The sequence below is a fragment of the Protopterus annectens genome, chromosome 6.part0, assembly GCF_019279795.1.
Source record: "Protopterus annectens isolate FY-2018-M chromosome 6.part0, PAN1.0, whole genome shotgun sequence".
Classification (NCBI taxonomy): Eukaryota; Metazoa; Chordata; order Ceratodontiformes; family Protopteridae; genus Protopterus; species Protopterus annectens.
The window spans coordinates 1411295838-1411317162 of NC_056737.1; the positions used below are offsets into that span (position 1 = coordinate 1411295838).

The 21325-nt window shown below is 38.6% G+C and overlaps 1 protein-coding gene across 1 annotated transcript in view; it reads right to left on the bottom strand.

The window, feature by feature from the left end:
- Nucleotides 1-21325, bottom strand: part of LCT (lactase) — a 773291-nt gene that overhangs the window by 409276 nt on the left and 342690 nt on the right. The window contains exons 9-10 of the mRNA XM_044073664.1: nt 7296-7564; nt 2014-2304 (exon numbers count right to left, since the gene is read on the bottom strand). Coding sequence (XP_043929599.1) covers nt 2014-2304; nt 7296-7564 — 560 coding nt within the window. The remainder of the gene's footprint in view (nt 1-2013; nt 2305-7295; nt 7565-21325) is intronic.

Sequence of the window (21325 nt, forward strand, 5' to 3'; positions counted from 1 at the left end):
ACTCTTTGCTCTTGAAATTGACACTGTTCAAATAAAGGTGTTTTGTTTAAAACATAGTGGTTTAAGTTACCAGCAATGTTATTGCCTACTTTGCTCCTGTTATACTTTGCAAACAATTCTCTTGTGATAAAGTGTGGGACACCGATCGGGGGCTCCAAACGATAAATATGAGTAATTTAAAATGTGTGTTAAACAGTTTTTGGAGGATAGGTTGTGAAGGGGAGCTACTCTACTCCTCCTGAAAAGCTGACTCTTGCGTAGCTCGGAAATATAGTTCAGAACATTTTAATAAGGCGCAATAAAAGTAAAGTAATAGTAATACTTCCAGTGATTGCCATTGCTCGTTCTCTGAAATCCACCAGTTGTCTTTTCTTCTCAAGAAGAGTAGTCTGATTTTAAGGAGTCGGAACAACATTTTGAATTAAAAGTAAAGGTTGTCCCCGAAAGTCAAGGACAGTTTGGAGGTAGTCTCCATGGACCTCATTTTCAATGTGGTTTAAACAAAGTGGCATTATGACTCTTTCCAGAGCATTCATTGTGTGATTGAGTAAATTCACTAAGTAGTAAATGCCTTTTAGAAAAGAAGGTACTTTTCCAATGTTGGCTCGATAATGGAAAGCACTCGTTAGAAGTATTGCCCCGATAATGGAAGAGTTCCCATTTCTGGTTAATTTATATATTTAGTTGCTGGTAGCAACCCTTTAACTGTTACATGATGACTGATAGCAGTTTTTATATTCTAAGCATGACTATATTTGTAGCATTATACATGGAATTTAGCCTGTTTAGCTGGGGCAGTTTAAATAAGGAATTAAACATCTTACAGAAGTTGTAAGTAGCACTGTGTGATAGAAGACATTCTTCTCTGCTGTTTTGCTTAGACATTAATGCTTTTTCCAAAAGACAAGAGCACAACACAAGCAAACAAACTAAAAAAAAACTGTAAAACAGCAATTATTTGGGAAAGCATACATTTTTATATCAGCACCTTATTAAGGTTAGCTTGCTCTAGACAGCTCTGGGGTACTAAGGTATTAAGATCTGCCTGTAGGGCTGTGGTGTTGGTGATCAAAGTTCAAATAGCATGTCTGGCAGCACATGAACTGGCCAGGTAGGGGAATTGGATTCCCCCATGCTGGTGGAAATTAGCAGTTAGGCCCACTGACTGATTGTTACCTTGCAGAGACTATGTGGTGCAATAACAGGGGTTCGGGTAAAGACAGGCACCTTAGCTTGCAAAACAGTGTGGAAGCACTGTAACTAGAATTCCATGTAGGGAAACATGCATCTGAGGTCTAACATTGCAGATCCTGCTTTAGCAATTTCTCCAAGCCTGCCAGGGTGATGGCTTTGTCATAGTCAACTCTCATCCACTATTACAGCTCCAAATCCAGAAGGATTGCAAAACAAAGGTGCTATGTGGCTATCAACAGTAAGGAAGTGTGATGAATGGCAAAAGAACAGAAAAGAGATTAAAAAATATAGCCTACAGCTGAATAAGGGAACCTCTGTAGTCATTGCACAACTTCAGTGAAGTCACATACATTGCTTAGCAATATTGTATTTAAAGAGGATGTAAGTCACTTACACTGGCTATGTTGAACAGCCAGTAAGTGCATATGTATAAAAATGAGTAAATAGATTCATAAGTTCATAGATTAGTACTAGGCTAACTGCCCTTGTCAGCCATTTTAAGTCTAGCCAATTATCCCCTGTGAGATTCAAACCCTGTACCTTGTGTTTGTAAGGCAAACACCTTAACCATTAGGCCACCCTCCCAACCTTAATAAATATCCTCTGCAAGGCTCGATCCCAGGACCCTGCACACCATAGCCAAAGTAATTTATCACTAAGCCATGTCAGAAATCAATAATACTAATCAGAAAACATATCATCAGATCTGACAAATGAATGTTGTACAATAGCTATAATTAATAAGACAATCATTTTCATTTTCTGGCTGAAAGCAAGTGCAGCATAAACTTCAGAAATGAATATACAGCCAGTACAAACCTGAGGCTTAATGTTGGCAGCAAGAAGGGCATCAATCAGTCTGACATAATAATCCAATCCAGCTTCATTGACATAACGAGTGGTCCCATCAGGTAGAACCCGTGGCCACGAGATAGAGAAACGGTAGTGGCTGACTGACAAGCCTTTCAGAATGGCTACATCATCTTCAATTTTATGGTAGCTGTCACAAGTAACATCCCCAGTGTCATGGTTACCAATTTTCAAAGGAGTATGGGAAAATTTATCCCAGATGCTAAGTCCTTTTCCATCAGCTCTCCAGGCACCCTCAATCTTACAAAAGGAAAACAGCAAAAAAAAAAACATTAGTTTCATTCAGTATGGGTGGCAGTTTTAAGCATTTGAAGGAATACATTCCATTATGCATTTCATTTGTTAAGTCTTTATATTCAAATTAATTTACCATATTTGGTAACTTAGCAATGGTTATTTAAAAACCTTTCACTTAACAGTATAATTAGGAAATTATTTTATACATTATTTATTACTCTTCTGCCTGAAATAAAGTAGGATAAACATATTTAATATAAGATTATATGAATAATTAAATTTACTTTATCTCCGTTTGGTGATACAAAACAGCTTACTGATATCACTGCAAACATTAATGCAATTAAAATAGTGCAATAAAATCAAGCAGCAGCTATAGCAGCTCCATTAACTTAACACACTTTAGGGAATTAACTACATAAAAGTAGCCCATACTTATTCTAAAACTATAGTAATTACTTCCCTACCATTTGTAATTTAATCACTATCCCTTATTCTAGACCCTCCCCACCCTTACTCCTACTGAGTTTTTTATAAGCGTTCTAATATAGTTTTGATTATAGTACCACTTAAACTATGAATTCTACACATCAAAACATAATGATTCTTTCCTTATTCACTCTACTTCTTCTCCCCTTATCAAACTCCCCTTCCTTAAATCCTGAATCAACATTCTCTCGGACAACCCCTGTCACACTTACTGCCCTCTACCTATATCCATCAAAAAGTTACTCTAAAATATCCCCAGCCTATTTAGCTTAAATCCACTGCTCTTCCTAAAACTCAGATTATTCTTGACTAAGTATGCCACCCACATACAGTGCCATCCCATTAGACCAAAAGATGTAATAGCCCTCACATCATACTATCTTAAATTCTTAAATATTTCTCAATGTAGTGATATTCTTCAACACAGCTCCTAACTGGTCTCTTACACCTTCATCTCTCTCTAACCCAAATATTATCCTTTCTCCTAAAACATTAACCAGCTCTAAAACTCAGAATATAGTTAAGCTAAATTTTCAGAGTATTTATGATAAAATCACTAACTTTCATGCTTGAATGTCTTATAATTCTCCCAACATTATAGCCGCTACTGAAATCTGGCTTAAACCAAACATTAAAGACTCTGAGTTTCTCCCTCCCAGCTATAATATAATTAGGGCAGACAGGATACACAAAAAGGCTGGAGGCATGGCGTTCCTTTATTTCATTTCTTACAGTAGTACTCGCTATAGTAATCCTATCCCACAATTCTATAATGCAGAACTTCTTATTGCCTTCTTAAATATAAACAACACAAAAAGCTTATGTCTTACAGTATTATATATACCACCAGGACCTAATATTCCAAGTCTGGAAGATATTCTTTCCTGGATTTCAAATGCTATCAAAATGAAACTATCATTCTAGGGGATTTTAACATTAATTGGCAGAACTTTACCTCTAAATTCCCATCCACTACCATAAATTTGTTTGCATTTAACCAACTCATTATCACTCCAAATAGATTGAACAATAGTAACAACCAGGGCTCTATCACTGACTGGGTCATGGTTTCAGGTCCTAGTAAGATTATCAAGGCTGGTAGTCTCCCTGATACACTAAGTGACCATCTCCCTGCCTATGTTCACAGAACAATCTCTCACCCTTATAAATCTATTTGGAAACTCTCAAACTTCGACCAGTAAGTATTCAACAACATACAAAAACATGAACTGATCTATCCTCAGAACATTACCTCTAGATGAAGCAGTCAATTATTTTAATACAACTTTTTTAGATATCCTAAACAGTGTTGCGCCCCTTCGCAGAAAAAAGATTCAAAATAAATAATCTTTCTTGGTTGTCCAAAACAACAAAATATTTAATGACCAATAGTGATAGAGTTTGGAAACAATGGCTAAACAATAAAACCTCCTCAAAACTACTAAACTTCAGCCAGCTTTGTAACCAGGCAAAAAAGTCTGTAACGAAAGATAAGAGCGATTACTATTTAAAATTACAATGAAATCATTAAAAAAAAAAATCCCAATAAATGCTGTTCCTCTGTTACATCACTTCTTAACACTGGGACAAAAAGTATTCCGAGTCCACATATCCTGATAAAACCTCCTGACATTGCCAACCTATTTAACGCTCACTTCAAAGGTATATTGAACCTCACTTCAAGCCCATCTGATTCCCTCCACCTTCCCTTCCCTGCTCTCAAATTATGGTACATCAAACTTAACTCTGTCTCAGTCTACCTCTCAGCACTCTCCGCCTACTCTCCACCTCAACTTTCCTCAAATGCCTTCTATTACGTCTATCACCTTCACACTTTAGCATGTTTCTACTAATACTATAAGGAGTTCTTCACAAACTTAATCCCTGTTTCATCTCTGCTGATAACCTACCTGTAGAATATTTAAAATTATCAGCTGAAGCCATTGCATACCCAATCAACATACTTATTAACAGATCCATTCTAGAAGCCTGTGTCCCAAATCTGCAAAAAAATCTTTCATCAGACCTCTTCACAAAGGTGGTAACTCAACTGGCAATTCTAGCTATCATCCTCTTGCCATACTGCCTCCTATTTCCAAGCTTCTTTAAAAATATGCCCACACACAATTCTTAGCCTATCTTCTTTAAAAAACAACTTCTTACATCTACACAGCATGGCTCCAGACCAGCTCACAGTAACACTACTGCCTTACTGTCCTTTATGGATGCAGTTAACAAAGCAGGGGACTCAGGTAAACTTGTTTCTTCCTTATTTCTTGACTTATGCAAGGCTTTTAATACTGTCGCTCACCTCTGCGTTTACAACAACTCGTTAATCTTGGTCTTTCCTCTTTTTCTCTCAAATGGTTCTCAAGCTACTTAGTCTACAGACAACAGGCAGTCAAATGGCAAGGCTCTCCTTCCACATACCTATAAAATACTACTGGAGTCCCCCCAAGGGTCTGTAATGGCCTCTCTCCTATTCAATGTTTTATAAATAACCTTCATATCTCCTTCTGTCAGAGTTCACTCCTGCAATATGCAGATGACTTAACTATCATCTGTTCTTCCAGCACCCTGTTTCATCTTCCATTTTGGCAGCAAAATTATGTGAATCTCTAACTACCTCATTCAAAAAAACACTGACTCTTACCCACAGCTCTGCAAAACTCTAAAAGGACTACTATTTGAATCAGCCTACTACAAATGCCTCACAAAAAATCAGGTAGCCTCCTGAAACAAATAGTTATGTTTTGTGACCATGGATGTGTTGCTGGTTTGAGTAGTGACCTCCCAAGATTTTAGATATTTTGGGGTCAAATAACTGCATGTTGATTAAACAAGACAAAATTATTTAGAACTAAAAATAAGGGCTAGGAAAAGGGATATACAGCGTATTATGTGTGTCTGAATATATTGTAAGTGTACAGGTGAGCATTTCTTGTTTAGGGTTAGAAGAAATACTAGGTAAAGTGATACTTTAGCATTGTGTATTTGTGGTGGTCTGTGTGCAGTTCTTGCGTCTTTACCTAACGTGTGTGTGATACTGTTGGAGAAAGGTGTTTTTTTAAGGTAATGTGTAGAGTTGGGGTTAGGAGCAGTGGCAGAGTTAAAGTTAGCACACGAGTAAGGTGGTAGAAGAGTACAACAGGGACAAAGCCACTTTTCAGTCAAACTATGTCTATGTATAAAAATTAAATAAGGCGACCACACACCATGCAGAAAGTGTGCAAATAGTTATAAGATATCACAAACATGTTTTCACATATAGCTTTTTCAAAGCATACTTATTTTACTCCTTTATATAACCTTTTTACATCACACGATTAATTAAACACTTTTTCAATTAAACAAACAAACTTACATTCTTAAAAAGACAGTACTCAATAAAAAAAAATCCCATAAACATGTAATGACATAGATGCCTTTGCTTAAGTATTGGTCTAAGAGAAACTTTGTTTCAATAGGCAGCTGTTTGACAGGTTGCTTTCTATCAGTTGCCATTTGTTCAAAGACGTTTTCAATGAGTTAACAGATATGTGTATTTGTGTTATTTATATACTTGTATATGTGGTATCCGCGGTGGTGGTGCTGCGGTAGCATTGTCACCTCACAATAAGACGCTGTCTGGTTAGATTCTCAGCTAGAGCGTCTTCTGCATGGAGACATGCGTGAATGGGCGTACCTTCGTTGAAGGTTGTGCATCAGGCCTGGCAAGCCAGTACGTAAAAATCAACTGCCAATCATTAGCGGACCGGAGTTCCGCTGTGGTGACCCCTAACCGGGAAAAGCCGAAAGACACAAACAAACATATACTTGTATATGTGATATGCAATAAATATAAATATATATATATATATATATATATATATATATATATATATATTAAATTCATATTTCTAGATTTCTGAAATGACATACAGTATGATTATATTTAAATCTTATTTTAAGAGGTATTACCCAATCAGAGATTGGCAGATATAAAGGTTCTATAAAAATAATTTGATCTTCTACTTGATAGTATGTGCCCAGGTTCATGCAGGTGTCTTGGAAGCAGCATGTATTCAATGTCCTCTAATTATGCTGGTTTGCTTATCCTATATAAAGGAAGTAGACTATGGTATACAAAATAGTGGAAATTATGTGAGAAACGGAAATGGACAGAAAAACTTGCAGATTCGTTACATGTTTCATTAAAACAGAATCTTGGAGTAGACATGGTGGCTTGTTCAGTACACAGCAGTATAATCTTAGAATTCATTTAAAGCATAAAGTCGTTATATATTATGTGTGTATCATATATAGAACTTGCTTATAACTAAACTAGTATTTGTAGTACAATCTGGTGACTCTATCCTCTAATGAGAAACCTGACTATTTCTTACATTTTGTAAACCACAGTTGTTTTACGTAAGCACACAGTCTGCAACAATTAATCTGTAGACTGGAGTGAGGTATGTTGGGAAACATTAAGACCACCCACCAGGAATGACTAGGCTGCTGACCTGATAGGCTGCTGTTGCTGCACTCCAGATGAAGTCCTTCTGGAACTCTCCGTAGATAAACTCATTTTCTTTTGGTAATGGGAAGCCATTGGTTTGGATGATTTCTGCATAATAATGTGCAGAACGTTTTGGAGTCCTTGGTCTGTTGGGATTTTTAAAATCTACATGATGAAGTCCCAGTGTTACACTGTAACCTAATGTCCATTCAAAGGAGTCCATCAGTGACCAGGGTGTGTAGCCTTTCAGCATAACACCATCCAGTTTGACAGCTGAAAAAGAAAAAAAATAATATATCTATGTTCTGTTACTAGTACAAGTATAAAAATAAGTCTTATTTTGTTTTACATGAAGCCTGCATTGTTCTTTGAATTGCTTACTTGTTATAAAGCATCAACAGTCATAGTAGAGCTTGCATTAAGAGTAGGGACAGTGATCACAGGTGCACAAAGGAGTTCAAAACTGCTTAAAATAAATGTGAAACATTATTAAACAAGAAATACACATAAGATCCACAACTAAAATTGCACAGGAGGATTCCACTACAAAAAACACAAACTTTACAAGTCTTGAATCACAATCTGCTTCTACTAGCTATGTGCACAAGGGGTGATTGGCTTTAAAAGCTTATGGCAAAAGTGCACTTCTGCCTCAAGTTATGACCAACACATGCGCTACTGAAATAAGCTTTACTCTCTACAGTTACAGAACAGTATTGTAATAACTGTCTGTCCAGGATTTCATTCACCTCAGGCTGGACCCACTGTCTTCTTTGGTGATCTTACCAACAGTAAGACAGAATTAGTCATATTGTTTTTCTTCATGCACACTGAGTGTTTTCCAGGAGTATGCCTTTCCTTTTCTTGGTACTCACTGTCACCTTCCAGACTAATCAGGCACTGACGTCTCAAATATGGAACATTCTTCTAATGAGCCCACCATTATAGTATGTTGCATCAGATTATAACCAAACGAGTTATCTTCAAAAAGGCTGGATACCAATAGTCATACCAAGGCTGTGCAAGTTATGCTTTATAAACTAATAAATAATATACAAACAGCAAATGTTTATGAATGAAGAAATAAAAATGCTTTACTTAAGAGTAAACTCACTGCACAGAGAAGTAAAAAGAAGCAAAATATTTTAAACAGATAGGTTGCAGCAGAAATAGTCTAACTGCAACTGAATATTATTTTTCCTACCACTTTCTCAAGAAGACTTTTGCATAACTATTACTAATTCAATAACAGATATCCAGTGATTGCTGTTAACATAAAGGCAGAATATCAAAGTTTTGGTTTACAGTCTTTTGGAAATCAAGTTGTATTTTCAATATTCTTCATTTCCTGTAGGAACTGCTTTGCTGCTTCAGGTTTGAATAGAAGTCAACAAGTCCATAATAATCCAGAATGAAAATATTTGAATATTGATTCACATTTTTCACTGATTCAGTGCATATAGGTAGTTAGTGTTAGTTTTAAAACAAAAAAAAAGTTTCTCCCCTTTAAACTAAGTTACTTAAAGCACACAAAAAAATTCTACTACAACATGAGCTAATGCAGCGTTTGACAGGAAACAGTACATGTGAAAACAATAAGCAGTTCTATTCTACTGATCACAGCTACATTATAACTAAAAAGAACATTATGACAATTTCCTGCCTTATAGGTTCAAAGGTTCATAGGTTGGTACTAGGCTATCGGCCCTGGGGCCTATACAAGCCTAGCCATAACAATTCCCTGGATATTTCTTCCCGCAATATTTACTTCCCTGGACCCCTGTCTAGCAGGGCGACTGATGTGATCCCCAGGGTGAATTTCCTATCTCCCATCCAATCGTCAAGGTTCCTTTTGAGGAGGGCCAAGGAGGCAGTCTGCTTGACATGTATGGGCAGTCTATTCCAGAGTATGGGGAGTCTCAGGGTCAGAAACCTATCCCTCCAGCATGTTTTGTTCATTGTGATGACAAGGTTTAGATCCCTTGAGCGTGTGACTCTGAGGGATTGGGATTTCTTTAAGTGGAGCATGTCCAACAGCTCAGAGTTTGACATGGCCTTGTATGTTTAGCAGAGATTGCCTCTGAGTAGACAATATGCCACAGTGTATAGCTAGAGTTTTTTTAGATGGTCAGCATAGGACATCTGCTTTAGGCCTGTGATTCTTTTAGTGAGGTATTTCTGTGGCCTTTCCAGCTGTTGCAGATGCCTTGTGAGATACATACCAAACGGGGCGTTGTACTCTATAATGGGTCTAATGAGGGATGAATACAGTAGGACAATGACCTCCTTTTTACTGGATGAAAAGCCCTTAGTGATGAGGTGTGCCACACAGAAGGATTTCCTGACTGTTGTGGCAATGTGGTTATCGAAGGTGAGACCACTGTCCACCTGTGTCCCTAAGTCTCTCATCACACTTTCAGTGTTTAGTGTACTGCCACCTATGTGGTAATTCATGGGTACATGTTTTTTTCCCAAAGGGGATAACTATACATTTCTTGGCATCAAACTTGAGCCCATGGCTCTGGCATCAAGCATCTGTTTCTGTAAGGCCCTTTTGTAGAATATCCACATCATTTGGGGATTCAATAATGGCTCCCAGTTTGCAGTCATCTATGAACTTTGTTAGCCAGAGTCCCTTAGTGTTGGCCTGTACTTCAGAGAAGTAGATGCCAAATAAGAGCGGTCCCAGGACTGAAGCCTGAGGTACTCCACTTGTCACTTGTCTGGAGCTGGATTTGGAGTCGGCTAATTTTACAGTCTGGGTTCTGTCAGTAAGCTAGTTGGCAACCCATCGAGTGACGTAGGGATTTATACCTAGCTTAGTAAATTTATCTATAATTCCAGAGTGGGGGATGGTGTTGAAGGCCTTGGCGAGGTCCAGATAAGCTGTGTGGACCACTTTACCCATGTCCACAACTCTGGAGACTGATTCAAAGAAGTCAATCAGGTTCAGGAGACAAGATCAGCCCTTTACAAACCCAAACTGGTTGAGGTCCAGTGTTTGAAGGTTGCCAATGTCTTTGTTTATAAGTTCTATGATAATGCGTTCCATGCCCTTGCAGATCAGGCTCATCAGACTGATGGGATGGTAGTTCCCGGGATCCAAGGTGGATCTCCCCTTGTGGAGTGGGATTACTGTAGCTGTGCGCTACTCGGTTTGCACAAAGCCTGAGGTGAGGCTATGATTAAACATGACACTTAGGTGAGGTGCCAGTTCATTTTGTAGTTCATGTAGTACACAGCCTGGGATATCATCTGGTCCCATGGATGCTGTATTCGTAGCTTTGGAGAGTGCAGTTTCCACCTGTGTGGCCATGATTACCAGAATTTGGCAATCTTTTGGTATTGAGATGGGCCCTTTACGGGGTGAGGGGGGGGAGGTGAAGTTGGCACAAAATTGATCTGCCAGGAGATTGGCAATATCATTGGAATCAGTATATTTAATGCCATTCTGTTGTAGCTCAGAGCAGATCTGAGCATTGCCATTTAGATTCTTGACATAACTGTAGAATGCCTTATGGTTGTCTTTGGAATATTTGGCAATTTTATTTTTGTAACTAGCTTTGGAGGATTTTATGAGGGATCTCAGCTTCTTACTAAGGCTGGTAAGGGAGATTTTGCATCCTGGGATTTTCCTCTTTTCTGCAACAGTTTCTTCCTTCTGTTGTATAGATAGATTGTTTATGGGAGGTGGACCACCAGATTGGCTTTCTTTTTTTGGAGGAGAGCATCTTGGTTCTATTTGGTATGGCACGATTCATTTATGAGTGGATGTGCTTTAGCCAGTAACCTGAATCCCTGGGGTGACAGGTGCAGACCATCTCTGGCAAATCATCGTGGTTTGTCGATCATGTATTCCCAGGCAGACAGATATTGGATCCCCTTTGAATGACACCAGAAGCTTAGCCAATTGTTGAAGTCAATGATTTTGTCCTTATACTGTGGTATAATTCTGGGCGAAGGCAGGATGCTACTCAGGGCTAGGGTCATACCTGCCTGGACCACATGATCCGAGAGCTCTTCCATGTCTCTTTTCATTTCTCCTTATTGACAAGGAGAATTGAGTGTTTGTATCAGTTTAAAGCTTCTTAGTGCTTTCCAGCAGGTTATAGAGCAAGTGCTAGTCACAGGGGTTCAGATTTTAGTGCTACTATTGAGGAACCAGCTAGTTCTAAGGGAAATTTTGAAGAGCAGACTTTCTGGCACCTGGAATTGTTTAACTGTAGCCCCATAGTGCTGCACGATGCGAAAAATGTGCAAACACACATGTTTTTAAGCCAGAAAGTTGAAAGGGATAGAAATCAGCCCAAAAAGGCTAATAAAATTACAATTTCAGTGCTGAAAACCACTCCTCTAGCGTTAGATAGACAGTACAATGCTCACCAGTCCCACTGGTAAGCAGTAGGACTTCCCTTTACCACAGCAAGGTCTGGATAGCTCTGAACACAGAAAATTAAAGTCCTGAGACCAGCAAAGCCTGGGATCTGGACTATACTAGCTAGGAAAGATAGGAAACAAGCAAACAAGATAGTATTTTTTTTTTGGTTAAAACGGGCTAAACAATACAATAATATAGTAAATAAGCACAGAAAAGGCTAACGCATTTGAGTGTGTAGCCCTAAACAATAAATGCCATTAAAACTCTACAAAATTAGCAATTTAAAATGAAGCAAGGCAAGTGCACAATTGAAAAACAATTTAAGAGGCAGTAATACAGTAGAATAAGTAGCTAGTCTACATATACAGAGAAGTCTATATATACAGAAAAGCAGCTAAAACACACAAACAATTCAGACTTGGAAGTCTTATTACATATTTGGAAACTCTTTTGCAACTTCCACCTGCCAGGTTATTGTCTTATTGATTAACTCTGACATTTATTTGGACATTCAGTCCCCATACCTGCATGGTGCTTCACCAGATGGGTACACATTGAATTAGTAGTGAACACGTCCCCAAACTCCTATAGTACATTTTGACTTGCATGAATCTAGGTAGGCGATATCTGGTCTGTCAGCACTCTCATCCACTGAGGTGCAGGATGGAGCCTCACTGAGAAGCTCTACCCAGATATTCCCTTCTGATTTCTCCTATAATTCACTGCAAGTACTGAATACCAAAGAGTATCATGGTAGAGCTTCATCATGTTAGCATGGTAATGTTTGTGTTTCTACCTCCAACATGGCAACTCAATCACATATTTAATATCACTTACCTTCCTCACAACAGAAAGAGGTCTGTTCCATGCTGCTTGAAGCTTTTTTTTTTGCCAACAGGAATAAACATCAGTACCATTTGTCTCACAGTATATGCCGTGGTATGGCGGTAGCATTGTTACCTTACAGCAAGAGGTTGTCCCATTTGATTCTCAGCTTGGCTTGGGAGTGCCTTATGTGTGGAGTCTGCATGTCCTCCCTGCGGTTGGGTAGCGTTCGAAAGACATGCATGCATAAATGGGCGTCGAGCTGGCACCTCGGCGTTTCATAAAGAAATTAACTGCCAATCATTAGCGGACTGGAGTTCTGCTGTGGCGACCCCTTACCAGGAAAAAGCCGAAAGACAAACTACCATTTGTCTCACAGTATACTCTGTAGCTCTCCCTGTCTGGTCATACCAAGCTTTTTTTGCTCTTGTACTTGTTCTACGTGCTCCTGTCCCAAACCCGTGAGCTCCATAAGCTTAGTGCAGACTCTGTGAAACTCACTCACCTTCTCAACCATCATGAATTAAGTCTAAAAGCCTCCTCTCCCTGTGATGATTAGGTAAATCAAATGGTGAAAGACCTGCGGATTCATGGGGTACTTCCATGTATGTAGAGAGGAGATGGGGCAGGTTCTTGTCCTACTGCTTATTACATGGTCTATGAATGTACTCAGCATAGTGTTAGGAGTGGAATTAAACTTCCCCACCAAACTATTTGCTTGAGGATGGAAGCTGTTTTTTAATGGTTTACCTCACAGAAGACCAGAAATTGGAAGAGGTGGAATTAGAGAGAGTATTCGGTGCAATAAAGATAATGACAGTCTCCAAGCTGTTATCTCAAGTGCAGAGGAAAAAAGCAAAGAAATGCCACACCTAAACTTTTGCAACTGCTATGAGTTTTGTATATGCTTAGGGTTGCCAGCTGTCCGGTTTTTGACCGGACTGTCCGGTTTTCTAACAAATTGTCCGGTTACAAAATTCATTCAAAACCGGACAAGTGTGAAGTCCGGGTTTTGTGCCATTGTGACTGGCTGCCACAGACAGTTTGTTTTTAGTATTCAGCAGGGTGCAGACTGCAATATTATTTAAAAGAACAGCCCTAAATTGAAACATAACGTCGGGTTAAAGGTGAACCATGCACAGTAAGTGCTGAAGATAAAGCTGCCATTGAGCGCTCCAAGATGACTGATAAAACCGAGGACAGATAAGCTGCTACTGGAAGTGCTTAACTTTTATTATCCTGTTTACTTTAATCTTTGTGCAGGTAGCGGTTTGCTTCAGACAAATTGTTGAGTCCAGTCTGACACAACTACTGATCCGTTCTTCATCACCTTACCTAACACATTTAATTTAAGCATTGTTACCTTTGTATAATCTGCCTTTCTGTTTGGCACTAAAAGTTCATGACCCTAAACACTAAGGTGTATCCTGGGAAGTTAATGATGCAGGAAGCACTATGGCAACAGACTCTGCATATGTAGGCTGTGTCATACTATGTGAAAACTCACACTGGCTTTTGTACAGAAGATTATTTTTGAAAAGCTTATTTTCTTTTGTGAAAATGAATTTGGGATGGTATCTGTTTTGTGTTACTAATTATTTTGTAGTCGTTAGCTTTGTGCACCTGAATGCTTGAATACTCTTTGATCTGTTTTGGGTGTTGCTTTTGTCACAGAATACGTCATGGCAATAACTAATCTTTACCATGTACCTGACAAGCTGGTGATGGAAAAAATTGCTTGCACAGGTACAAATCAGTCGCTGTGGCTAAGAGATTAACAACTAGCAGGTATCTTGATCTGTGCCGGTCCACCTTGTTGTGATACAGCTCTTTTAGGTAGTAAAAGCAGGAATAATAATTAAAATTTAATATATCTATTCATGAGCTTTCATTCTTACTTTGTAACAAGGTAGCTGTACAAAACATTCACAAAAAAGAGGTTAGCTGTTCTTTCGGCTGAGCGGCTCCCTGTAATAAATTTGATGAGATCCTTGTGAATACAATCGAATGTGTACCTTGGTATCTCTCACTTTAAACATAATTTGTATTTCGGTGTCAAAAACAGCAACCTTGATCTAATTTTTGTAGTCAGAAATGACAGATGAAAGATCACTTTAAAATATGTGTGATTGGATAAATGGGGGACAAGAAGGCAGTGTCTCAGATAGTGAGACATCAGCAATTGCTACTGTGTGTGTGCTGATCAGAGCTCAAGGTTATTATACCAACATTAATTATTTCAGATGCTTTTTTGCTGACTGGCCTTAAAATAAGAGGAGTACATAACATTAAGAGCAAATGAATGTGATATGTATCTTTAGTGCAATTCTTATTGAGTGCCAGCATGTTGAATCTATCCCATCAAGTGGCTTCAAATGTACTTCTCTGGATGAAGAGACGCAAGCCACCATACCTGTTATGTGGAGAGTTTACTCCCTGTACCTCTTTAACAAATATAACCTAGTTTGATGTCACACAGTTTTGTTGTGAGTTTAAAACTTGTTTTTGTCATGGTTAATGGAACTGGTTAGATCAGTTGTCATTTACTGAGAAGTGTAGTGAAACACAACCATAAGCCAGGCATAACAAAATGAAGTAATCTGATGTGTGTTTAAATACTACTGTGCATTAATGCACCCAGTCTTGGTGTTTTATAATATTAAAGCCTTTATGTGAAGTCCGGGTTTTTTGTGCCGTGAGCGAGCGACCTCCCACTTTTACAGCTGCAGCAGGTAGCCAGGTACCGTTGATTGCGATTGTGGTGGTATTAGCGCCGTCTTCTCCTTTAAGGAGAATCATGCATGCTTACAACACCACACCAGCGTGGAAGGAAGTAATTCTAATTTGCAGTCAGACTCGCGCCAAATTTTAAGCTAGCAGTTCCGTGACCGTGAAGAGGGGGCTAACTATGTCCATGTGGCAGCAGCCAGGTGGTAGAGGACATTGTCCGGCAGCATACTAGAGCTCTGGAGCTGAGCAGAGAGAAGAACCTAAGATATGTTCCTCGACCTCATTATGAGGAGTGCTCATTCAGGGTCTTAAAAAGTTCATGTTCCTCAGTTCCACATTGAAAGGGTTTGCGACACATTCAGTGGGAATTTTTCAACTGATATCTTCTATGTGGTAAATAAAAATGAATTATATTAATTTATGAAAAAAATCTTATTTTATAAGTAAAACAAAAAACATATATTATCCTATGACTTTTTTAATGGAGTTGGTAGTAAGCTGTTAGTTAGTATGGGTATCACATTTTGCCCATGTCTTAGTGAGTGCTAGTGTGTCCCTCATTTTGGAAATGGAAGGTTGACACCTATGTATTGCTCCTTTAACTTTGATGGCTCTGTTTTTCTTTGAGAAGGCATCAACTCCCAAACATTAAACTCAAGTGTTAGTTGAAACTTGAAAACGGTTGAACTTTGGATTACACATGCTAATAGATAATTTAGGGTCATTAGCCAGCATTGTCTGTCATTAAATAATACAGGCGTAAATAAGTGTATAACCATAAATTTAGTCATTTCCAAAGTACACTTCAGTAGATATTTACGAGAACCTGCTTGGAACAAAGTGAATCAAGATTGTAGATGTTAAAAAAGCTATGTTTGAATGCAGATATTTATGCAGATCGTTTATTAAGTTGTATTGAAGTTAATATTAGTAAGCCTATGGATCAGCCATGGACAACCCCATATTCTTATTCTTTACCTGCTGCTGCTTAGTGCTAACTTGGATCTTTAGTCCCTAAGCATTAAGTGTAGAGAGAGAGAAAGAAGGAGCAAGTAATTTGCATATTTTTTTTTATCTAGACATGAGCTGCCTGCAAACCACTAGCATATGTGTATAGATCAAGCCTGCCATCCCCAGATAGTTCTCCTAAACACATGGCCATTATCTGAAAAATAAAATAAATTAAAAATGTGTGTGTAATAGCAGCTGGGGTTTGTGTAGATGAAAATCAGACAACTTTTTAAGAAGTTTTTGGACAGTGTTTGAGTTCTTGGTGTGCGCATGTGTGTTTGTCTGTACATCTCTCTCTCTCTCTGTCATTGCCTCTGTGTACATGTATACACACACACACATATAGGTTAGCAAACAAATTGCAAAAACAGGGAGTACACTGATTTCTGAGTAGATAATTACAATAAGTTATGCTACAGCACTCCCTGTGTTTGCAATTTTGTTTGCTTTGCCAAGTATTTTGCATAAATTGTTAGCATTCAATAGAATGAAATGTTGACCCTCCCATTGTGAATCCATTATGAGTTAAATGTTATGCCCACTGATTTACGAGCATTCCAAAAGTATTTCCTTTGGTAGCAGTGCTGTAGCATTGATGTCAGATTGGCAGTAAATGCAGTTTCGTCATTACTGGGTCATACACTTTGCTTCATTGCTTATGTTCAGAACTACAACTTTAAAACACACTCTAACAGGTGGTGCTTTATTATACAAGGAACTACAATCATGAAGGTGGATGAAAGAACACATATATGCCTGCATGGCCATAAAAATGTGTTCAAAGAGACTATAATTTGAAAACAGCCCAAAGGTAAACTTTATTCTCCACTGGCCAGATGCATTTTATTTGAATCTGGGTTTTAATACTGTTTTAATGAATGTGAGCTTCAATGGCAGAGAAGTTTAGTGCTTGTGCTAAGTCTATTTTCATTGTGGGACTGTTTTGTTTAGAAAATGGCTATCGGTGTTTGTGCATTTTATTTTAATATCTGTAATCATTGCAGAAGTATATAAAACAGCTGCTTACTTATTTAATGGTGAAGAAATACAAATAAACAAAGAAAGGTTTATCAGTTTGCCATAAGCTCAGATCAGAGTAATTTATTTAAAATAAGTGAGACAGCTTTGCCTTGTGTTGTGTATGAGTAGATCCAAGGATTTAAATTTTGCTTGTGACATAAATAGGCCATGTTGATGAGACACAACTGTGTCTCAGAGGGTCCCCATGCACTGGAACAAGCTTCCCATAACTTTGACCAACAGGTGGGAAATTGGAAATCATCCCTGTTGCCACCTATCCGTTTTTTTTCTGGACTATCCACAAATCATTTATTCAAGTCTCTGGTAGTCAGGAAAATACTGTACAAAGTCCAGTATTCTGTTTTACAAAAGGAAACAGACTGTCAGTGTTTGTTAAATTGGCTGATTTACTATGCTTTTTTACAGAAAAGCATAGTAAATCAGCTGAAAGCAGGCATCCAGAACAGAAAGTGGGTGTTCCCATCATCTGATGTCATCGTGATGTCATAAAGGGGGTGGGGCATGGATGGGAGAGGGGGTGGGGATGGGTGGAGTTATGGGTGATGCAAGGGGCGTGACCTTAGTCCGGTTTTAGCCACAAAGAAATCTGGCAACCCTATATATGCTTTGTACAACCATTGCTTGTATTAGGGATTAGAGTCTAACTTGATAAAATGGAAACATCTGTACAACAATAAGCTATATTCTATTGTGAAGTCTCTGGTAGGCTTAGATAATACACGGCCAAATATTTCAACTAGTCAAGCAAACAAAGTAATGAAGGGAACAAATATGCCAACTAATGCTGGTATAGTATCAGAATAATCTAAAAGACTTAAGAAAGGCAAAATCTGAGTTACTGAACAGAATGGAGCAAACATGAAAAGCATACCCATGGAACAGGTTAGACAATATAGATGAACCAGTGGTAGCTGCCAGAACACAGCACAGAGGAACAGGAATGCATGCAGGTGGGTAAATGTAGCACCTTATCCACCGATTACAGGAACTTCAGAGATGGCATCTTCAAATGAACACCCAGCACTGTAGGATCTAGTGTCTGTTACAAATATGCTGTACGTATGATCAAATCAACCAAACGCAGCTATTAGGTAAAAATGGCCACACAGGTGAAGGATAACTACAAAGCCTTCTTTAATTATGTTACAAATCTCATTAACAACACTTAGCATTGTGCAGAGCTAATAGTAAATTATATCACATACTTAAACCCAAAAGACACAGCCAATCTATTAGATAACAAGTTTACCTCAAATTTCACCCCCCCCCCAATATTCTCGGATAGCATAGTCACACTCACATTCCACTCAAAATCTCCCAAGAGCAGATTAAGGTGATATACAAGGCTATATAACATACCAGATGTTTATGGGACTAGATAACATACCGGATGTTTATGGGACCAGATAAAATATAAGGCTGCCTACTGCTCAGCCAAAGCACGACTTGTCTGATCCCTTACAAAAGCTATTCAATATATTCAGCCTCAAAACAGGCTTCGTGCCAGATGAATGGAGGACAGCAACAGTCATCCCCTTACATAAACGAGGAACTTCTATGGACCCAAGTGATTATAGACTCATAAGCCTGAGCAGTCTCATCTGTCAGGCTATGGAAAGCATCTTGATAGAATTACCAAATAAGGATATAGGTAACCTACAGACTCTCAAATCAACCCACTTCAGATTTGTCAAGAGAAGGTTCTGCCTACTTATAGTTATCAAAGCAATTGATGAGGACAAAAAAGTGCACATCTAATATCTATACCTTGCAAAAAGATTTAACAACATCCCATACTCAGTCGTCATCATAAATAAACACTCCCAGCTAAATGTCAACCCCTGTGTAACTAATTGGATAGAAAATTGATAACAGAACCTATGAAGTTAGGGTGGGCAGCTCTACTGCCTCCAAAAGATCTGTACATAGTAGTGTGCCTCCCAGTTTAGTCTTTTGGCCACTCTTCTTTGGCGTTTACTTCTTGGAGGTCAAAGCCATTGCTAAGGGTTTGTGGCTGACCAAATCTGCAGGTGATTGCAAACTTGGTGCCATTATAAACTCCCCAGAGGACACCAAGATCCTCCAAGATGCCCTGCTCTGAGCAAATAGCTGGTGTCAAAACCATGATCTGAAACTAAATGCCAAGAAATGTATAATCATATCCTGTGACAAGCATGACTCTCCTTGTAACTATCTCACTGAAAACACACCCCTGAAAGCTGATCCTAATAGATCTGGGAACCTATGTCAACAATGAACTGTCCTTTGATCATCATATATCCATGGTTGTAAGGGTCCTTTTTCATCCCATAGCTTATATCTAAAGGTACTGCATCCAGACCCAGGGATGTATTGTTTCACTGTACTCAGTCTTCATTAGGCCCATCATTGAGTATAATGCACCTTTTGGTATTTACCTGTTCAAACACTTGTCACAACTGGAATGACCACAATGCTTTCTCATTAAGCAGTCAGGGGCCTAAATCCTAAAAACTATGTAGACAATCTCAAAGCTTAGTCTCTCTTCTCAGTATCATACATATTACAGGGACGTGACCTCTGCCTCACATATGGACTTCATCATACCTTATTCTGTAAAACCTGTTACACATTCAAAAGTCCAGAGGTATCATAAACACCATTCAAGGAATCTCAGTTTGTTTTGCAAAATAACTAGAACATGTTGGAGGGATAGGTTTGCATCACAGAGAATACCACTCCTGTGGAACTTTCTTACACTTCACAAAAAGACAAGTACATGTCTTACTCTATTCAGATGTAATTTGGAGGAATGGAAGGGTAGGAAACTATAACCCCCCAACACACATTTTATCACCGCTGTCCCTCATGGGTAGAGGAACATGTAAATTTCCAAACATCTTTGCTCAGCTCATCTCTGAGTTATTTGTATGCGAAAAATAAGGACTAAAAACTACCATAGGAATGAAGGGTTAGGCTTCTTATTATCCTCACAGATCAGTAGCCTACTAAGTACCTTTGATCCTATGAGCGTGGCAGATCTGTGAAACTTTTGATGTGGCCCCACGACTACTGTGGATTTCCTCTATTAAAAGTACAGTTGGAGGTTTTGGATAGCACACTATTTCCAAACTTTTGTTTTCTATGGATGCTTATTATTTTGCTTTTAGTTGAAGCCTCTGACTCAGATATACTACTGGATAGTCTTTTCCCTTTGAAGAAACATGGCTAATGATATCCCTAGTCTGTCATTTGAAGCATCTACTTGCATAATAAACTTGTGACTAAAATCAGGCGTGGGTTGTACAGTGGGTCCACTGAAGACCTCATTAAGCTGTCGGAATGCTTGCTGACAAGACTGTGTCCAGACAATTGTATCTGGGCTGCTTTTTTTTTTTCAATTTAATTATGTGAGTGGAGTAATTGTAGAACTATAGTAAGGAACCATCATCATGTAATGCTACAAGGAATGTCCATTTCTGTTTTTTTTTTTTTTTTTTTTTTGATAACCAGGGTCAACTATGCTTGGATAGCTGTTTACCTTGATAGCTAAGACAGCCCTTTTTCATTTCCCAGATCCTCTGACACATTGCATATGTTTCTGCCAGGACTGACTAAAATGCAACATAATGTCCATAAGCTATAGAGTAATCTCCACAATATACCAGTCATTGGAAAGTTGTTGGGGTATTCATCATCACAAAAATGTATTTTAATGAACTCGTGCAGCCCAATCAGGGTGACAAATACTGATCTTTCCGTTGCTACAGGTGTCAAGGGTACCTGCCAATACATTATGTTAGGTCAGTAGTATTCAGATCTTTGCCCCCACCAAGCTGCTCGAAAGCATTCTGCACATTGGGCATGAAGCTGCTTCAGTGTGACTGTTTAGTTCTCTATAATTTAAAAAGAACCTGGTCTTTCCATCTTTGTTTTTTTTTTTTAGCAACAGCTGTATTGATGCCCAGGGACAACTGGATTTTTCTACCCCCAGATGTAGCATATCCTGCAGTTTCTCCCACATGGTTTGGTTGAGTTGCTCAATCACCATGTAAAGAGAATATTTGTCT